The 20,753-nt window shown below is 37.0% G+C and overlaps 1 protein-coding gene across 1 annotated transcript in view; it reads right to left on the bottom strand.

The window, feature by feature from the left end:
- Window positions 1-6,046: 6,046 nt before the first annotated feature.
- LOC146622689 (B-cell receptor CD22-like) overlaps window positions 6,047-20,753 on the bottom strand; it is a 33,707-nt gene continuing 19,000 nt past the window's right edge. Inside the window, exons 8-13 of the mRNA XM_085366321.1 lie at window positions 12,452-12,715; window positions 8,896-9,159; window positions 8,092-8,400; window positions 7,107-7,188; window positions 6,594-6,687; window positions 6,047-6,478 (exon numbers count right to left, since the gene is read on the bottom strand). Of these exons, the coding sequence (XP_085222447.1) occupies window positions 6,047-6,478; window positions 6,594-6,687; window positions 7,107-7,188; window positions 8,092-8,400; window positions 8,896-9,159; window positions 12,452-12,715 (1,445 nt within the window). The remainder of the gene's footprint in view (window positions 6,479-6,593; window positions 6,688-7,106; window positions 7,189-8,091; window positions 8,401-8,895; window positions 9,160-12,451; window positions 12,716-20,753) is intronic.

The raw sequence follows: 20,753 nt of genomic DNA, 5'->3' as shown, positions 1-20,753 counted from the left end.
CCAAACTAACTGGACATCATGAAAATCAGTTCATGGGTTAAATTTTCTTTGCTTAAATTTAGTACTTCAAACAAGATACATTAAAGCTTAAAATGTATAGGGATTAATGCCTTTTTAAGTGGTGGGATTCTTTTTTGCATTCACATGGAATTCTTTCATATTTAGTTTTCATTTCCCCCCATTCATTTTCTTCTACAATAAAGTAACTGATTAACAAACAGTGACATGACAATTAAAGGAACTCAATGATTTGTTCAGATAATAAAACAAACACACAGTAGCCATAATCAAAATAGTTATGAGATTCTTTCCTGCAGTGTTGGTCCACTAGATGAACTATTAAGTGTAGGAAATTTCCCCCCGTGTATGTTTGCAGACAGATCCTTGAGTTAATAGATAATATATTTGACCCCTGACCAGCGTGTTTTCTGCTGCCTTTGTTGTGTGGGGAGTTTCCCTTGAAAAACCGGAAAATCTTTAGTGTTGACGAAACACTACACTTAAGTCCACATGACATAAAATACTTCTCACCTGAACATGACGTTCAAACCTTTCATTGACTTAAGTAAGATATGACAGCAGCTATTTGACTGTAAAGGAGTTGTGACTCTGATAAATCGGGGTATTATTGTGTTTTGGGGAGTTGCTGAGTGTATCTCCTTTTTTGAAAATGAAAATTCACACACAGATCTGAGATCATGATAATGATCATTACATTCCAAAGTCAAGCCAGCTCTTCCTCCGGACCACGAGACTGTTGAAGCCAAATTTAAAAAAAAAAAAATCCCTGAGCAACAAGTGTATCAAGTAGGTTTTTCTCTGACTGAGGTAAAGGTTTCTCATATTTGTCTAGCACTTACTCAAATTGCAGAAGGGGCACGGCTAGAGAGTTTCACATGGTTATCTTTGCTGTGTCACTTTTTAAACGCATTGAATGACATCAGAAGTTTCCAGGAAGTCTGACGATGAGGGACACAATAACAATGATCTTTAGTTTCAGAAGAACCAGTTTTAGATTACATAATGTTCACTTAGAGAACATCCTAGTCATGGTGTAACAAAAAGATGGGGTTAGGGTGGGTTATTCTACAAATAGAAGTGCATGAATAGAACTTAATGACATGGTAACTGAAACAAAACATACAATGAAAACAATTTAAAGCATATGAGAGTCCATTTTACTGCAGTCAGATAATTTTTGAATATGTAGCACAGGACTGGATAAAGTGTTGGGGTTGTTACTCAAAGAAAGTAACCTATTACACATTCCTTGTTACTTTTCTTAAAAGTGTAGATCTCTCCATAATTTTCCTCCTCCTGAAGATCATCACACACCTGCAGCTGATCAAGCCTCGCCAGAGGAGCTACTTAGGAGTGTGGTGGAGCTCTCTTCGACGCTTGATCATTATGTGACTACCCGTCAGTGTTTTCAACATATCAGTAAGCGTAAGCTTGCTGCAGTTGGAAAGTGTCTAACGTCCGCCTCTGTTATTTCCCAGGAAGAGCCTGGAAATGAGAGTGCAGCAAGCACGGGGTGCATGGACACTTGGAAGCGAGGACACAGGGCACAGACACTGGGAGGAAGACACGGCACAGGGATTTATTGTTGTGTATTATTTACGTTACTGTACATAAACGCACTGCTTACATTGAAGGGTCCTGCATTTGGGCCCTTCTCCCAGCGCAGCTGTGACAGTTTTCTACATTCCACAGGACCTCAACTCCCAAAGTATTTTCTATCTTTCTCTCACACTCCTAAAAGTACAGTGACCTGATACAACTTGAAAACATTCAAAATGCTGCTAAAAAATATTTTCCCCCTTCATTAATTTTTGTCACATTTACATGTTTTTAGATCTGGTTCCTGTCCCACACAGCAATGAATGTATTTGAAAGCAAATCTGGATTCTTGGCTCATGGTGCTTAGACATGCAGACTACAGCAGCCAGGGATTGAACTACAAACCTTTCAATTGGTAAATGACCTGCAACAGCCACTCCACACAGGCTGCTTCATGCATTTATAGACATTTTCACAATTCAAGTAACTTGCTACCAGTTCAGTTTTTTAAATTCCTTGGAATTTCAGACTTTCTGAAACTAAACAAGTTAAAAACAGATATCTGGAAGTTATTTTCTCTATAACTAGCCATATCAATCCTATAACAATGATGGTGTTGCTGCTATTCTTGTAACTCTTTCTGAGCTGACCTGAACTACCAGTGTCACTGAAGAAAAAAAAAAAAACAACTTAAAAAAAACCCCCAAAAATCTTTTATTTAGCTGCTAATACAACACCTCTAATACAACACCTCTCACTTTATTTCTCACAATCTCGCCTGATGATGTCTGGTGAGCAGCACTCTAGTTAAACATTGAATCTACACTAGTCTCAAACTCTTCTCTCCCGGCTTTGTTTGTTTTCTGTAACTTTATTCCTCTACATCTCTGTGACAAATGAATTTTCTGAAAATCTCTGAAAATTCTAAATCAAATCAAAACACAAATGTTTCTGTTCACTCCACATTAACAAACAACAATCTTTTTTCGCCAGCACTGAATTTTTCTAGACTGGACAAAGAGGGAATTGCATCCCATTATCCCAACTGTTTTATCAGTGACTGCTTTGGTTCCTTTTCTCAGCTTCAAATCAAGTCACATTTTTCCATCACCTTAAAATCAGACCCTTTTTAAAGGGGTGCATCCCTGAATCCACTGTTAAGCCCAACAGTCATTTCAGTGCAACTAAATGCTAAATATTTAGTTTCTCAGTTTGTTAAAGGTTTCGCTACTCCAACTAATGAGTTACTAGTGAGTTTTGTAATTAAAGATGAAACTCGGGAAGAGAGCCCGTTTAGTGTCCAACGGTGTTCTGTCAGCACTTGTCTCGCAGAGGCTCAATCAGTTCAAGATAATGTAACAAAATATTTGGCACTGTAAGCCACAGTATTTTGCTGCATCTTTCACACTAATGGATGTTATGGACATTGACAAACTGATATTAGAGTGTATTCATATTACAGGACGGTACAGTATTGTTAGGTTTGAAAGCCTCATGTCTTCCCTCCAAACATACCTCTTGTCATTGTGGCCAAATAGCTGAATCTTTGTCTCCTCTGACCATTAAAATTTTTCCAGAAGGTATTTGGCTTGCCCATGCGACCTGCTGCAAATTTAAGTTGAGCTTTAGTTGAAGGTGTTTGGAGTGGGGGTTCTTTCTTGGTTGGCACCGTCTGAATCCATGATGATGTACAGTTCAGATTACTGTGGACAGTGATGCTGTTTCCAGTTCATAGCAGGTTTGAACATCCTAATCAGTTTCCTATCATTAGAGGGTTTAAGTCTTCTACCAGACTATGGCAAAGTCATGCCACATCCAAGTAACATCCATATGTACAATTCTTTGAACCAATGATCTTGGAATCTACAGTTGTTTAAAAAATGGCTCCAAGATACCCTCCCAACATGTGCAACTCTACCGTTCTTCTTCTTGAATTGTCAGTGAGTTTCTCAATTGGACTTTCCAATTGTTCTGACTATTAACCAGTCCAATAAATCATTTTATGCCGGTAAAGAGAAACTACCAGTTCTAGTCAATCATGATCATTAACGAGAAGATAATAGGCCTTCAACACCACTTGTTAAAATATTTAAGTGAGCAAGCGCATATGTTTCTAGTCTCTATGTATGTGTGATGGCCACACCTGCAGCATCACAACTCTGAAGTTGGGCAAAAGATGCAGCTGTGTTATGTATGGGAAGAGTTTATTGGGCCATACCATGTGCAGCTCTTTCATGGGTTTCAATAAATAAATAATTTTTAATGCTGTGCTTTCTCTTTGATTTATGAATTGTCTGTTCGCTTAGTATTCTTTTGGGCATTTAATTAAAGTGATTATAAAACTAAGCATTGGTTTGTTTGGTGTTAATACATCCTATGTGTCAACTTGGTCTGATCAGCCAAGATTTAGGTCCCCTTTGTTTCTTGTGGGTTAGGTTAGTTTTGTTTGCAAGTTGCTGTTTTTGGCTTAAGTTTAGTTATATTTATTTGACCTTTTTTAAGGGACCTGTATTGTTAGTTCATTTTGTATATTTTTTTCATTTTGTGTGTAAATAAAACCCACTTTTTTTCTAAATACTTACTGTGTAAGTATTAACACAGTGGTCCAAAGTATAGTATACATGGTCCAAAGTATACTATGCTTTGGACCATGTGTGGATTTCAGAAGATCCAAAATATATTTCATCTTGGGCACCCATTTTTGTTCTTTAAAAGTTATTAAATATGTATGCTGTACAATTGTTCCACCCTGGAAAAAGAACAGTTCACAGAAATCATTAAAATGCCCAGAATTACCATAATGTTCATTCCGACGATGAGTGCATGGGCAAAATGAGGTTACATTTTTAAAAAGGTGTTTAAAAAAGTGATAGGAGGAACTCGCACAAAAAGTGTGAATGTTAAGAAACATTACCAGAAGGGGCCATAAACAGTACCACCTAATTTTCTCACTCTCATCTCTGCAGTATATCTTGTGTCTGAACGTGCTGTTTATGGTATTAAACATGATGGGAACCTTTTTGTTTTTCCTTTCACTCATGACAAACATTCATCATTTAATTTGTCTGTTTCAGTCTTTTTCTTTAATAAGTTAAAGAGTTGGGTAATTCCAAATGCAACTTTTCAAGCACCTGAAAATTCAGTATACATGCAAATTGTGTCGGCACAATTTGTCAAATTTGCTACAGCTGCTGTATTTAATGTCAATATGCAACACTATCTGAAAGAAGATATAAGAAAGACAGGACCTGGAAGGAAGATGAAAGTTCTTTAATATTTGTTGTACATTCAATTTTAAAGCATGGCCTCAAAGGTTAGATGCATCTAACATGCTGTACTATGTTAAGGATTTAGGCCCTAAATAATCATTGAAGTGCTTTTAAAAATAATGCCATCCATGTGTATTGAGCTTCATATATATTGCAATAAACAAAACCCTAAATCAATAATACAATATAATATGCAGCTAGCCAGCGGAATTATGTTAAGCTTGCCAAAAGGATGTTAATATGGAGCATACAAAAAGAACAAAACCAACTAGATAGATACACTTTTATGCATATGCTACCAGTGGGTCACCCAATAGCTACTTTGTATGTAAATGAATAGCTACCCATAAAAGAAAATGAAACTACATATTCATAAAAGAGAAATCTCACAGCTGTACTTCATTTTTAAAAATGTTTGCCAAAATAAAAGCAATTGTGATTATGTTGTGTTTAATTATCGCTCATAATATATTTATATTTCTGGCTGTCTTATAACATCAAAACACTGTAAATGCACTAATATTTTGTAAATATACAAACAATTTTTACTTCTGTACACAATACCACAGCTACTGTGAGTGACAATTCTGTCTTTCCTACAGTTTCATGTCAAAGTGTCTGCTGATCCTCGCACTTCTCCTCATGGTTTATGATATATAATTTTGTTTATTATGTCTCAGACTTTTTATTTTGAGACAGAATGATGACACAATGTCATCGCATGACATACAAAATTTTTAATTAAAAAAACACCTTATTAACAAAAAGTCTGGTCTTTTTGCTCTTTTACCAACAAATGATATTCAGTGGAACTACAAATCAGTGGGTCTAGCACAGGTTCCTAAACAAAGGTCCGAAATTTGCAGTGACAGGCATAGTCACTAAGGAGTTATAAGTTGGCTCCTGAGCTTTAACCTAATATTTTACTGTTTGAAGCAGTGTCTTCAAACAGAGATATTGTGCCAGATTCAATAATAAACGCACACAAAAGAAGATGGCTGTGCACTGGTACATATGAGAGCCAGTTAAGCAATGGTATATTTACACAACAAAAAATATTTCTTGGTAACTATTCAAAGGCTAATCATTAAAGGGTATGTAATTGTATTTCTATTCCTATCTTAAATGTTTTTATCATAGTGTGACTAAATGCAGCGAGCTACACATGTACAGCTGGACAGCTATGTTTTTAGCAGTAAGCTCAACAAAACAGAAGTTTACTTCTTTTTCTTTTTAGTCTTGTCTTTAAATTTTACCTGGGCATATTCACAGTCCACTTCCTTTTTCACATTCTTACCCCCCACTTCATCATACAGGCCTCCCATCTCTAGTGCATTGCTCACAAAATTTCTGTTAATTCCCTCCACAATGCACTTCTCCTCCTCCAGATAATAGCTACCAGGTGAATTCAAGTCCACAGAGGTTTCTTCCTTCTTTTTCTTGCTCTTGGTCTTCCAGTTCACACTAGAGTAAATTGCTTCACACTTGTCGCCTTTGTTCTCAGAGTTTTTGCTTCCTCTTGCACCCACTGGCTCAGCGCTTGGCAAGTTGGTGCTACTTGGCTCAGCAACTACTTTAGGGTCAACAACGCCTGCCTCTCTCAACCTTTCAACATTTGCATAAATGCTCTCTTCTGTTGTGTTTGGTGCCTAAAATTGCATAGTAAATTTCAGTGAACATTCCGGTGAAGATCATCTATTCATTCTTGTGTAAATGTAAAAGTATCACACCTTTAAAAAAGCCTTAAAAATAAAGTTAAAGTACCTCATTTCCTTCTTCAGTCGGAGGCTGAATCATCGCAACTGTGTTGTTTTCATCTATTAACCCAACTTTCGGCTTACAGTGATTCGTCTGAGTCCTGAAAAATAAAGTAAAATATCAAATATATATTTTTACAAATCATACACTGCAGTTTTTCACTGCTCACTTTTTAGTTCACAGGATAAACTCATGATGATATATAGTGGTGTATTACAGCTTGCTATGTGAAAACTAATCTGAATGTTAACATACAGAGGTCTTGAAAATGAAAACATATAATGTCAGTGTTTTTAGACATGAACTGTCCAATAAACAGCTCAGACTGATGTTAAAGTTAGTCAGTGTTGTTACCAATGTTGAGTATGTTTTCTGATGGATCAAGCGTAAATATACACAGTAGTTGCACAGTATCAGTATTCAGTTAAAGATCACAGAAAATCAGGCCAAATACAACTTAGTAAATAGTAAATGCTGTGGGTAGTTTGAACAATTTTAAGTACCAAATTGTGTACATACCTGATAACAAACAGCAGAACACACATTAGTACTAATAGTAACACTACAAGAGTGGAGACGATCACTGGATACAGAACTGAACCTAAAAAAACAAAATAAATATAAATATAAAAAAATACCATGTAAAAAAAAAATAAATAAATACATAAAAAAATCACCCTACTTAATTTTTAATTGTATGCATGACATACATAATGTTTTTTGTTTTTTTAAACCCTCTGGGTTTGTTCAACATTACTACCCTTTCAGCTTGTTCGTGGCCAAAACTGGCCACCATAGAGCCCAGAGGGTTAATTAGCCATATTACTCAAAAATTATGTGGTAAAACAAACTTATTTCAAATTCCAAGGTTTTAAATATTGGATTTTTTTTTGAAAATCACCTGCTCTTTACCAGGTCTTAAAATTACATATATACAGCCTCAGCTGAACTACAAAACATAACATGGTATACTGTGTCATTACTGAACAAAGACTAATCCAAATTTCAGAAGCGGTGTGTAAAACTGTGCACTCTTACTGCTTCCATAGGAATCACAAGAATAGGTAGCAGCCAGATGCTGATAATCATGCACTTGATTATTAAACTTCATTTAATGACCATCAGCAAGCGTGAACATGTTTATAAAAGCAGATGTTTGTGGCAGTTTGCTGGTCCTGAACATTCAGGAGTGTGTTAGCACAATACCAATGATATAAATGTACTTCAAAACATTCCATACTTTATGAAACTGGTAGTGAGTCGACTGTAGCTGGATTAACCCATCCCTAACTGCTTGTGTGGATTAGTGGAATTCCTAAAGTTATTGACAGTGAATTTACTGTAAATGAATACTAACATTTAGGGGGGAAAATCCTGACAATATCTCTTAACTGGCTTTGTAGAGCACAGGATATCAGTAACTAAGGTATCAAATCTCCTTGATCTCCACTGCATCATGTATGTGGGTTAAACAAGAGTATTTACAGTTGCACCAAATACAAACCTTGAGGTTCTGCAGAGCTTTTAAACTTGCTCATACAAAATTGTTGACTGGCAGATCCCAGAGAGTTGAAGCTACGGCAGAGCAGGGTGGAAAAATGCTTCACATGTGGTTGACTCAGAATGAAGGAGCTCCTGTGAACTGTGATGTTTAGAGTCTCACTGAATATTTCAAATCCACCAGACTGATTGACAGGTTCTCCATTCAAATACCACTGTACAGCAGGGGAAGGGTTTCCGTCAGTGTCACAGGAACAGTTAACCTGACTTGCAGTTTTAACACAAACTGATGAAAACAGGATCTGTGGAAGAACTGTCATTGAAAGAAAGTGAGAGGAGTCAGTAAAAATAACCTTGATGATTGAAAAATATTTGCAAAAATTACTAAAAAAATTAACTGACAAAGTGACCGGTAAAATGCTGTGTGTAAAGATGGTCATGTCTCAAACTGAAGTCCTTTCTGAACATACTTGCAATACTTATCATTATCAGGAGTGTTTTATTGCTCTTGAAATAGTTTTAACCTGTGCAAAAAACAGATCTACATAATGCATTGCCCAACACAGACTTTATTAAAGTATGTGCAGACTTTTTAGATTTATTTCAAAAAATCATACTGCAAAGATTGTCTTGTTTTACTGCCGAAGGTTGTTTTGTTATGAAGGGGGATATTTTTAGTCTGTGCTACAATATTTGGCTATCAAGGATGCTTACTGGAGATAACCAAAAATGTCAGAAAAATGGAAAACACTAATGTGTTGTTACAATTTCTAACAAAAATAGTATAATTTAATTTTGAGATACATACAATGAATCTCAAGCTGAGTCACATTAGAACGTTCAACTCCAAGCTTATTTTCAGCCTTGCAGAAAAATGTCCGTCTGTTTCTGAAGACTTGAATGTTTAAACTAGTTCCTGTTCCAATTAAAGTCTCCTGGTCTCCATCAGCTCTGTACCACATGTAGTTCCTCACTGCTGGGTTGGCATTAGTGCTGCAGGTCAGACTCACATTGCTGTTCTCTGGTACTGGACCAGAAGGACTGACTGAAACTGTGATGTTTTCAGGTGAATCTGAAAATTAAGTATTGAAACATGAAAATTAGTGATGCACTGTATGTTGGGTATTACACTACCTATCATTAAGTCGTATGTGTGTATTTTAACAGTAACTTTGCATGTTTTCCCTGTGTCTGCGAGGGTTTTCTCCAAGTACTCTGGCTTCCTCTCACAGTCCAAAGACATACAGTTATTGCTCATAGGTGTGAATGTTAGTCTGAATGGTTGTCTGTTTCTCTGTGTTGGCACTGTGACAGACGGGCGATCTGTCCAGGGTGTGCTGCTCTTGCCCTGTTACGGCTGTGATAGTTATAAACACACTTCTAAACCTGGTGGAAAGTCTTCTCAGAAGAGTTGAAACTATTATAGCTACAAAGAGTTGGCCTACATCATATCATACTAGGGTTGCCAACCGTCCCTTAAAAAACGGAATCGTCCCGTATTTAGAAACAAAAGTACACGTCCCGTATTGAGCTAATAAGGGACGCACTTTGTCCCGTAATACAGTGAGAATCAAAAGTAGTCTATAAATGTTTATGGAATTAACGCTTTGTTTGAAAGCATAATTCCCAGCCCCTCTCCTGCTTTGTGACCAATGAGCTGACAGCACACTTATGACAATTCGAGTGTGACAATTCAGATTACCGCTCATCTCATTGGTCGAGGAAAGGTCGCTTACGGAGAAAATACCGGAAGACAACAGATGACCACAACAACAAGCATGGCCAACAGGGAAACAAACGCTGACACTGTGGTGCAAGTCTCAGACGTAAGCTGGGCAGACACTGTGCGATTTTTTCACTGCTCCGTCTTTTTCACCGACGTTTACGTGTTTGCGCGTGAGCAGTGTGAGCGGCTGTGGTGACACCCTCATGAGCGATTGATGATCGGGAGCTGGTCGTGAGGTGTTAATCGCTTCTCCTTACCCCACGTATACTACACGATGCACGATGAAGGCCAAAATCGGGCCGATCACCAAATCGGTCACACGACTCAAAAATCGTCTCAAAATGGGCCAAAAATCGCACAACGTAAGCCCAGCATTAGAGCAGCAATGTTTGTTCCCCTCAGAGAAAGGAAAAAAAAAAGGCTGCAAAAGTACAGGGAGGACTGGGAAAAGGAAAACACCTGGCTGGGAAAATGCACGATAACACCTTTAAAGCGCACTGCACTGTGTGCCGGCGCACTTTTTCCATAGGCATGCTTCTAGTGGTGGGCACATGAAGAACATGAGGGGCATGAAAGCTCGGGGAACCCTTAACCAATTTTTTGCCCACCAGGCCACGACAGAAGCAGATATGGTATGTAAACACTGGTTTGTTGTTTAAACCCTCTGGTTAAGGTTAATATGGGCATGTGCAGTGAATATCAGCGCTATGTGGCCAGAAGTGTGATAATATAACTTATTTTGTGTAATAAACAACTGCAAGGATAGATGATTACAACAAATAGATGACTAATACATAAAAGTAATACATAGATTAATAATGATGATGAGTTAAGATGCGTAATCATGGGAACAAGTGGGTTTACAAACAGGAGCAGCTGATTAGCATTAGAAAAGCTGAAATAATACCTCAACTGAAGCCAATTGTACTAAATGCACTATATGTGCACTGTTACAAGAATATTTTTCGTTCTATTGTTTTCTATTAATTTATATAATTTTAAGTTAAGCAGGACAGAGTTCTTTTAAAGAAAGATTTACTTATATTCTCAAAAGTTAAGCATGACAGGCTTCTGTTTAAGAAAGAGACCTGTTTTACTGTGTTAATGTTGTCATTTTGAGCTAAAAATAAATGGCTAAATGATCATTTGTTTCCCATATGGTCATATCACAAAGAATATGCATCTGCTTAAATCAAATTCAACTCAAATGGTTAAAAAATAATTTCACACACAAAAAAAAGAGCTACAAAATTCACCACACTGGGAAGGGTGAACTGGGTTGCCACAAGGTGTCCCTTATTTATTTTTCAGGGAGTTGGCAACCCTATATCATACTCCATATTTTCCGCATATAAGGCGCACTTAAAATCCTTTATTTTTCTCAGGAATTGACAATGCGCCTTATGTATGAATTCTGGTTGTGCTTACTGACCTCGAACAGATTTTATGTGGTACACGGCGCTCAAAAATCTGTCAAAAAATGTTTTTGTACGACTTTGCTAAGCTACGAAGCTGCACCGCTTGATGGACTGTTAGAGCATCACAGCTACTGTAGTTAGGAGCCTAGTGGAGTAATCTGGGTCCAGAACTCTGTCCGCTTCAGATCCCAAAGTTGAAGAACACTGCAACATCATTGAGAGTTATAAACGGTCTAAATTCTTTTGTCTTTAATAAAATTATCAGTGTTTCTGTTTTACCAGGTGTAACAATTAAGTTTAACATCCAGGCATCCATGAAAACAGAATTTATTAAATTTAACGCAGTTAGAAGTTAGCAAGAAGTTAGCTTGCTAGTTTCCACCTAAAGATGATATTACCATGTTCTGACTGAAAGATTTCTGAAAAAATTAAAACGTACAGCTCTGCCATCACTTCCAACATAAACGAAGACAGAAAACTCAACCGCAGTGACTTTTGTAGGGTTACTGAAGTTGGACTATATAATGATGTGCTATGTGATTGCTAGCAACACAGCTATGTTAGCATAACATAAATGCAGTGAAGCTGGGGGATGAATGCTAACTTTGTTCCACTCGATAAAAGTTAATGTGAGGGTTCCCAAAGGTTAGGGAGAAATGCAATCGCATGACAGGATACTGTAAACAGACCAAACTTTAGTCAGGAGAACAACTGAGATAATCCATCCACAATACGAGGTTACTCATTAATATACTGCAACAACATGGGAATAGAGCAGCTGCAAGAGAATTCAACATTAATGAATCAATGGTACAGAAGTGGAGGAAGCAAGAAGAATGAGTTGAGTAAAGTTTGACTTATCTGACCGTGTTGTTTTGCTTAATGCGCCTTATAATTCAGTGTGCCTTATTCATGAAAACAGACACGTTTGTTGACAGTGCACCGTATATACCGGTGCATCTTATAGTCCAAAAAAATACAGTAACCTTTTTTAAATTGAGAATCAAATGTCATTCTAGTTATATGTGGGTGTGCAGAGGGGCAAAGACTTTTGGAAATGCTGTGTGTATGCTTTTACTTTTTTCTGCAAAAATGCATTGGTTTTTTATTTCTAGACTATTCCAAAAGCTCAGCATGTAAATTCCAGTTCTAATGGTCTGAATCCTTGATGCTGGGTTATACTGATGATATGTAAAGCAGATGTGAAATATGATATTTACACTGAACATCTATTTGAATGCTGCTGGAACGTCCAACTCCAATCTCATTTTCAGCCTTGCAGAAAAATGACCGTCTGTCTCTGGAGACTTGAATGTTTAAACTGGTTCCTGTTCCGATAAATGTCTCCTGGTCTCCATCAGCTCTGTACCAGGTGTAGTTCCTCACTGCTGGGTTGGCATTACTGCTGCAGGTCAGACTCACATTGCTGTTCTCTGGTACTGGACCAGAAGGACTGACTGAAACTGTGATGTTTTTAGGTGAATCTGAAAATTAAGGAATAAAACATACAAACTAAAATGTTAAGACAGTTTTCTTTGCAGAAGTAGTGTTTATAAATTGGGTACAATGCCTTTAATATATATTTTTTCCCATTAAATTAATAACTCATACACATCTAACACCAAACAGGAGAGAAGGGAGCAAACCGCACACATTTACTGATTTTTTCTTTAATCAAGAAAATTTGTAGAGTGATAGTAAGAAGTTGCTTTGGCCCTTTCTTTCTAAATACTGATGTATCCAATAAAAATGATTTTTCTTTGTCTTTATATTGACTGACTGAACAATGCAACTTACAGTCACTTCACCAACTTTATACTTCTTTTTACTGAGTGTCAAAAACTACCCATTCATCATCTTCCAGGGGGGTTGGAGCCTAGCCCAAATGCCACTGGGTGAGAGGCAGTGTACACTGACACAGACAGTGATTCTGTCCTGTGGGCAATTTTAGAATCTCCAGTAAACCTACCCGTCCTTCTGTGGGTGGGAAGAGAAACACCACATAGAAAGGCTCCAGCCAGATGGTGGACTTTTTTGATACTTCTTTTTCTCTGTGTCTTATTTAGAGTTTGGTCCCCATGGAAATGATAAATGCCCTGGTTCTTACATACCACTATTCTACTCAACTTAAACCGCTTCATACAACATGCCTCATCCATTCACCTAATTTATGTTTAAGTGTTTTCTAACTAAAATAACATCGAAAGTGTTTTGTTCATCGGATAACAGCTTATCTAAATATCGTTACCCGAGGATATTTGGTGTGCAAATTGGCTCCAGTCTGCATGCCAACCTTCCAAATAGTAGATAACCTGCTCTACCTTCTGAGCTACACCAGGCACGTGCGAGGAAGGGCTTGAGCACCTGCCCCTTTCCTGATGGGTGTCCCAAATGCCCTTTTCTTGAGGCAATTGTTTTATGTGTGTTTTATGCATGCGGCGCGTCTGCGCAGAAACATTGGGTAGGATGTGTTTTGAGGCAGGACGCACATTTTTTGCTGTTTGAGCGGTGCCCATATGACAAGCCATTTCAGCCACGAGTTTTCTACGCGAGTTTTCTAACACGTCTGGTTAAGAAATGCCGTAAAAAACACTGTTTAATGGCGTTGACCTGACAGAATACCGTATTTTACACCAGGAAGTGGCGTCTTAAACGCCCTTTCTGAACGGCAGAAAAAAAACACATTTCTACCTGTCTTTGAACACCACTCAGCAAAAAATGGCATTCAAAGACAGATTAAAAACTGTTTTTTTCCGGCGTTCAGTGTCAGCTGTGAAGGCGTTTAAAACGCTGTTTTCTTGAAACTATGCAGGGCCTTCCCCATGGCGTTAAACTGCATTTCTTACGCCATTTCTTAACCAGATGTGTTAGAAAACTCGCAATATTTGGCAGAAATGGCTTACCATATGGAGAGCTGTAGAAGAAGCAAATTAAATGTGAGACGCAGACTGATGCAACAAAAACCAGTTAGTAGGTGTATAGCGTACACCTAGTATGCGTTCACAGCGTACACATAGTCTATAGCACAGAGATGAACCTTATTATGACATGTTGGTAAGTTGTCTTGTGACAACTGACAAATTGAAACAGATGAGCGTGCTGTGTGTGCAACAGCGCGACAAACATTACCTGTCCTTTTATTAACTGCACAAGTAGTGCTGGTCATTAGCTGCCAGCTAACTGGGTAAGGGTCTGTAGCTCTGCCCACTGTTTCAGGGAACATATTTAGTTTTAAAGTAAGTTACAGGGCTTTTCCTGCCTTCCTGGAGGGCTTATATTTCACTGAACAGAATCTAAAACACATATCCAAATAATTATGGATTATTACAATTATGATTTTTAAAAAACACACCCTATGTTATTAAAGAAAATACATTAAGAAACAAAATATATTAGATTTATATTTCAAATATGACAAAATGCTGATTTTACAAAATTATTGTATCTTTACAGTTTAAACATTTAATAAGCTTTCTGCCTGCACAGAGTGTACAGTCAAACAAATTGAATCCTCATAAATTCATGTTTATTACTTAATTTGTTTATTTTCATCCCTTTATTATTATAGCACTAGGAATAAATAATGAGGGAATTATTCTGGATCAACACCATGATGCAAACTTGTGGCCATAGTATATACAGTATTCTGGAGAAGGTTTTTTATGAGTATAGATTTTTTAAATTATAACTCATGATGTGATATTGTCCAGACATGCCCTGTAAGGACATGAGGAGGAAACAGTGTTAAAAGGAGTTGTGTGAGGCAGTGGATCTCTCACCAGCTACATTAAAAAGAGCACAGGTATCAATAACACATGTACCAGCTGTTCCACTGCAAAGGTATTCAAGTATAATAATAATAATAAACACAATGTTTTGGTTCTTTAACATTTTTCTATCATTACTTTATTATAGATTAGGTGCAAGAGTTGTTAAGTGTGGATAATTAAATAATAGATTAGTGCAATAGAGCCTAGTTTATTTCTCACAGTTTTGTTGCCTTGTGGTTCCAAGCGCTGTCACCAATCTTTGCATTTTATTATTATTTCATGACACTTGTTTAATCAGCAACCATTTCTCATATGGACTTTTTACAGTCTCAGATCAACACAGCCCTGCCCTCCAGCACTATCAGCAGCAGGAGCAGCAGCAACCCCTCAACAACAACATTGTACCCATCAGGTAAAACATGGGCTAAGTTTGCTTTGCACTGTCCCCACCTGATGACAGTGATATAGTATGATGATGTTCCATATTAGATTCCTGATGGTTGGTGGGTGTGGCTTCAGCCTGGTTCTATGTGCCCCTTTTTAACTTTGAGCACCGCCCCTTTGAACATCTCTGCACAGCCCTGAGCTACACCCACCCCAGCCACCCCTCCTGAGCTAAAGCCATCCAACCTCACCTCCCCTGAGCTACAGTCCCACTTTACCCAGTTGTGTTCATCATCCATATTTAATTAGTGTGTATGTATTGCCTCTATCTACCCACATTACTTTGTTGCATTGGACTGTTGGATATTCATTTTCTCACTCACATTTGTCCTGGTTTGCATTCAAAGACATTATTGGCTACCATCTGGATTTTTCTGCTACACCTGAACAAAGGTTGATTTTTTATTTACTATCTGTGGCCTGAGTCTGGAACTGGGGCCTCATTCTCACATCACATAACAGTTATCTGAATTTTGGTTTTTTAATAATTCTGTTTTACTGGTTGTGTATTCACAAAACAAATATCATAACTTGGGGAAAATACATGATAATATATATAGTAAGTGAAACTCTGAAACTGAAAACTGTAAAGTGAAAAGCAACTGTCAAATGTGACTGACTAAATGTAGCTTTACTCTTAGAGAGAATAAATAACAGATCTAGATAACTGTATTTATTACTAAATACATTACTACTACTATTTAAACGTTATTACTATTTATTTCATTTGAGAAGAGAAAAATAAACTCACATGAAATATCAGGAGTTAAACTTGTTTCAGCAGTGACATCAGGGCTACCATCTTGTTTCTGGTAGACAGCAGTGCAGGAGATTTTATTTCCATGATGGATGTGAGAAGCAGTGAAATTCATAACAGAGGTCCTGACTTTAGTTTTGTCCTGATTCTCCTGCAGTGTCTCCTGACTCTGGCCCAGGTTAGGGCTCCATGTCAGAGCTGGAGGATGAGACCAACATGGAGCTGGAGCTGGAGCTGGAGCAGAGCACGTCAGACTCACAGAGGCTCCCTCCTCCACCTCCAGTGTGGATGGAGTCAGAGTCGGTGAAGGAGGATCTTGTGGTGGGAAGAAATATTTTCATCAGTCAATAAACAAATGAGCAGTAATTAATTTAAGGTTGTTTTTTTTTTTTGCTGTGTAAAATCCAGTAAATTCACAATGTCAAAGTCAAAGCAGCTTGACTAGTGTCATTTATTCACATGAATTGTCTTTATATGGATATAAAAACTTACCTATGAATGAAATATCTACACCAGCTTTTGTAAAAGTGTATTTCAGTGTATTATCACACTCCAGTCTGAAGTAATATTTAGTACTTTGAAGAAGACTTGCATTATTGAAAGTTGTGGTGCAGTCTTTCTTTGTTAAGTCTCCTGTCATTTCTTTAGTTGGCTTTAGTTTTGCAATTTTACTGTTAAATGAAGTTGAATCACTCCAATATGCTTCACATGTATCATCTAAGTTATTTTTATGGTTCCTCTTTACATCAAAGGAGCAGGGGATGGTCACACAGGAGCCTCTCAAAACCTTTATATTCTGTGGCATATTGATGTTGAACGTTTCACACAGTGCACCTGAAACACAACACAATGAATTGTAAAAAAGAAATGCTAACAGTAATTTACAGCAACAGTACAGTTTTAATTATTGTAGCCTTTATCCAGAGTTATCACTGCTGCTAGGACTTCAGTGTTTAATTCAGGTACAAATGCTAAATATTTTACTGTTAAATATCTAATAAATGGACACCCTTTGTAGTTTAGTAGATGTTTCATGTTAAATAATAATCTTTACATGATGCTGATTTTCTTTCACTCACCCTGCAGCAGAGAACTAATGAGAAGAAAAGTCAGAGTTCCAGCCATCTTGTTACAAAAAAGTGAAGTTTAAAGGAGTCTGAAGTTTGCACATGAAACAATTTACATGATTATTTGTTAAACATTACCAGTGACAAACTGTTATGGTGAAAAGTGAAGTAAATTATTTTTTTATGTATTCTGTTAAAACTCTCAAATGATGTTTGAGAATATTTTTTGTGCGTTAGCTCAAGATAACAGTGTAATACAGCACATTTTTTCACTCAGTAACAGGGCTCATTATTATCTTTAAAATATGTGACTATGACAGTAATGGTAATTTTGCAAAGCCCAGCGTTCGCATGTAACTACTGTCACTACGAGGATAATTATTCATCCTCAAAAAATCTGCTAAGATACCAGCATACAGCTCTTTTTTCAAAAAGTTATGTTCATAAACATGATAGACGAGAGAAAAAGAAAATCCTTCACCTTTTTCCTGTGGAACTTTTTCCTCGACAAATATGATGTTTAATCTAAATCGCAGTGAATCAAAGGATGATAGAAATGTTAGCTTTGCATAAAACCTTGATATTTCTTCCATATTTAAGATATAAAAACGTACATTCTTACGAGCTTCATAGAGAAGTCATTTCCACATATGTGAGGTTTTTTAAGAACTGTTCAGGAAGCGATGTAAAAAGAGGAAATAACACAAAAGTATGAGTGTGAATATTAGATAGATGCTTTTACCAGAAGTGGCTGTTAACAGTACCACCTTCTTTTCTGACCATGATCTCCACAACACGTCTTGCACCACTGAATGTGCTGTAAACATTTCTATTCACTTAGTAATAATGTTCATTATTTGGCTGAAGGAATAAAGTAGATTAATGTTTCTATTTTCTAAACAAGAAACTGAAAGTTAAAAACAGTAACAGTAAGACTGATGTTGTGTAAATTTCATTAATAAATAATATATACAATATTACTTATTAATGAATATAGGTGTGTTCACCTGTCACGTGCACAGATAAATTAAATTTTCTATCAAAGCCTACAGAAATTGAATTTAATGTTTTTCATCTTTGGCAGTTACACAAGTTGACACTAGGTGGGAGTGTTTTCAGGGGTTAGTTTGTCCTGTCTCTGAGCAGGAGCGTTTTCATTTCATGTTGTATGTGCGGTGTACTACCTGTGTTAAGCTTTGGCTTCCAATCTTTCACCGTGCTGGTCTTGATCCTGTGACTTTCTGAATAGATTAGTATAGAATGAGTAATCTATGCTCAGAAAACAAATGATTTAGTATGCATACTAAAAAATGTCTTTCTAAATCACCACCCACAGTCACACACCAGAGGCTGTAAATTCACATGTAACACTCAGGAGGCACAGTGCAAAACATAAGATCTAAAAATCATTAAAGTATAACCACAAACTAACTGAAATAAAGAATATTAATAATCAAAAACATAAACACTGAATCACCAGACTCAGGACCATGACAGTAAGGATGGAAACCTTACGCACTAAAATGAATTTAAAACAAACAAAAATTAGAGCAAGAAACTCTGATGTACGAAAAGTAAACTGTATTGAAAATGTTGTTATTTTGCTGCTGCCTGAGCTTCTTTAAGGCAGACTCAGGTGTGTGTACAACTATCCTGTGTTCTGAGTAATCATGGACTTTGTTTAACATGCATGTTATGATGTAGTTCATATGAAAACTCACACTATGGGGTTGCATTATTAAATATAGTAACTTGTTGAATGATATATACATTTTTATTACATTCTGCCTTTATTATTGCTGCCTGCAGTTCAGACCTGACACAAACACACTAATACAAATAATACTGACAAATAATATTGAATATTGAAACTGAAACTCAGACCTGGCACCCATGGAAAACATTTAACATGTTGTGAAATAAGAAATACAACAATAAAACACAAACTATTGAGCAGTTCAAATCATTTGTTGTGCTCATCTGTCACTACAAGGCCTTCAGACGATTAGATAGTTTATTCCAAAAATGCATTACATCTTCTTGGCTGTGGAGAATAGATAGAAACAACTACATTTGATAACTGGAAATTTACAGGGCACTCTCATATAGTACATGAGATTACAAAGGTTGCACATCCATCTGCCAATGGAACAATGCATCATAGCTATGCAAGATCTCCCTCTTAAAAAGAGAAAAAGCGCAGATTTGTTGATCAGTGGTATCTCTGTTTCCTGAACTCTTACTTCTGACCAGCTCCCTGACCAACCTCACCTGAGAAGTTGCATCAGATGTGGTGCAGTGGACAGAGCAGTGCTAGGTGGCATTTAATTGAGTGAAAAAGGCTCTCTGTGCAGAACCTCTGCTCCACACTCCTAAATTTGCCCTCCCTTTTGTTCAGTAGACTGTACTGAGCAGATGGCTGGAGGCTATTTTGTCCCAGTAGATAGTAGTCGACTACTGAGTTGTTTAAATCAGCCAAAAGTTGTCAGAGCGTAAAAGCTATAATAGAACTGTGAAGTAAGAGTGCTTGGCATCTCTCCACTATCAACTCCTTGAATGCTCATTCACCCTCAGCTTTCACCACACCCCTTTAAAGTGATTCCATCATGTAAAGCATGCTATTAGGCTAGTTTGCTTAGCTACACAGTGGTTATTCAATGCATTTCAATAAAGACTAGTATAACAGATAACTGATTTTTTTTTTCACATTAGTATCATTTAACTGCCAAACAAAAAATACAGCAAAATCTTACAATCTTAAGAAAAAAATCTTATCTATTGGGTCATTTTCAAGGTCAGCATCACTGACTCTTTGGAGCTGTGTTAATGACATCATACTCTGAAGAGCTGACGGTTCTACCGCTCAGTGACATATAAGTTCTGTCCTCTTCTTTTGGCTTCACATTCTTTCGTACTTTGCTGCAAAAAAAGAAACAAATGAATTATTTGAAAGCATGCTATAAAAACATCAGTAGGCTTTCCATTGTGAACATACTAACATACCAAAGGCATGCCGAACAGATGACACTGACACTGAAAAACACGCCAGCGAGGACCCAAGGAACGACTCCACTGTAAAGTCCACAGTGCATTTCAGACCCTGCCATGAGAAATAAAGCCATGGACATTATATTCCTAATCAACTAATACTTAAGTTACAAGTAATTATTCTGGCATCATAACATGGATCAGCTCCAACAGAACAAATCTGATCATTGTCAACTTGTTTGCTTGTTTGTTTTTACCATAATTAATAGTATTGATGGGTACACTTGAGACCCTGTTGACTATCATAGCCCTTGACAGAATCTTGCACACTGGTAGCATCAACTTTAATGCTTTAATTTATAAAGTATATCTATTATATGTGTTAGTACTACAGCATGTCAGAGTCACATTGGTGTTTGTTGGTACTGGACCAAATGAACAGCATATTCTAGTGTCTTAAACAAAGTCTTAAACAGTATAGTCTGGCTGATTTAAG

Source organism: Diplotaxodon limnothrissa, linkage group LG11 (assembly GCF_057381915.1).
Source record: "Diplotaxodon limnothrissa isolate DT_005_m linkage group LG11, D_limnothrissa_male_GT1.1, whole genome shotgun sequence".
Classification (NCBI taxonomy): domain Eukaryota; kingdom Metazoa; phylum Chordata; class Actinopteri; order Cichliformes; family Cichlidae; genus Diplotaxodon; species Diplotaxodon limnothrissa.
The sequence above is the reverse complement of the archived record's forward strand: the minus strand, read 5'-3'. Positions and strand labels throughout refer to the sequence as shown.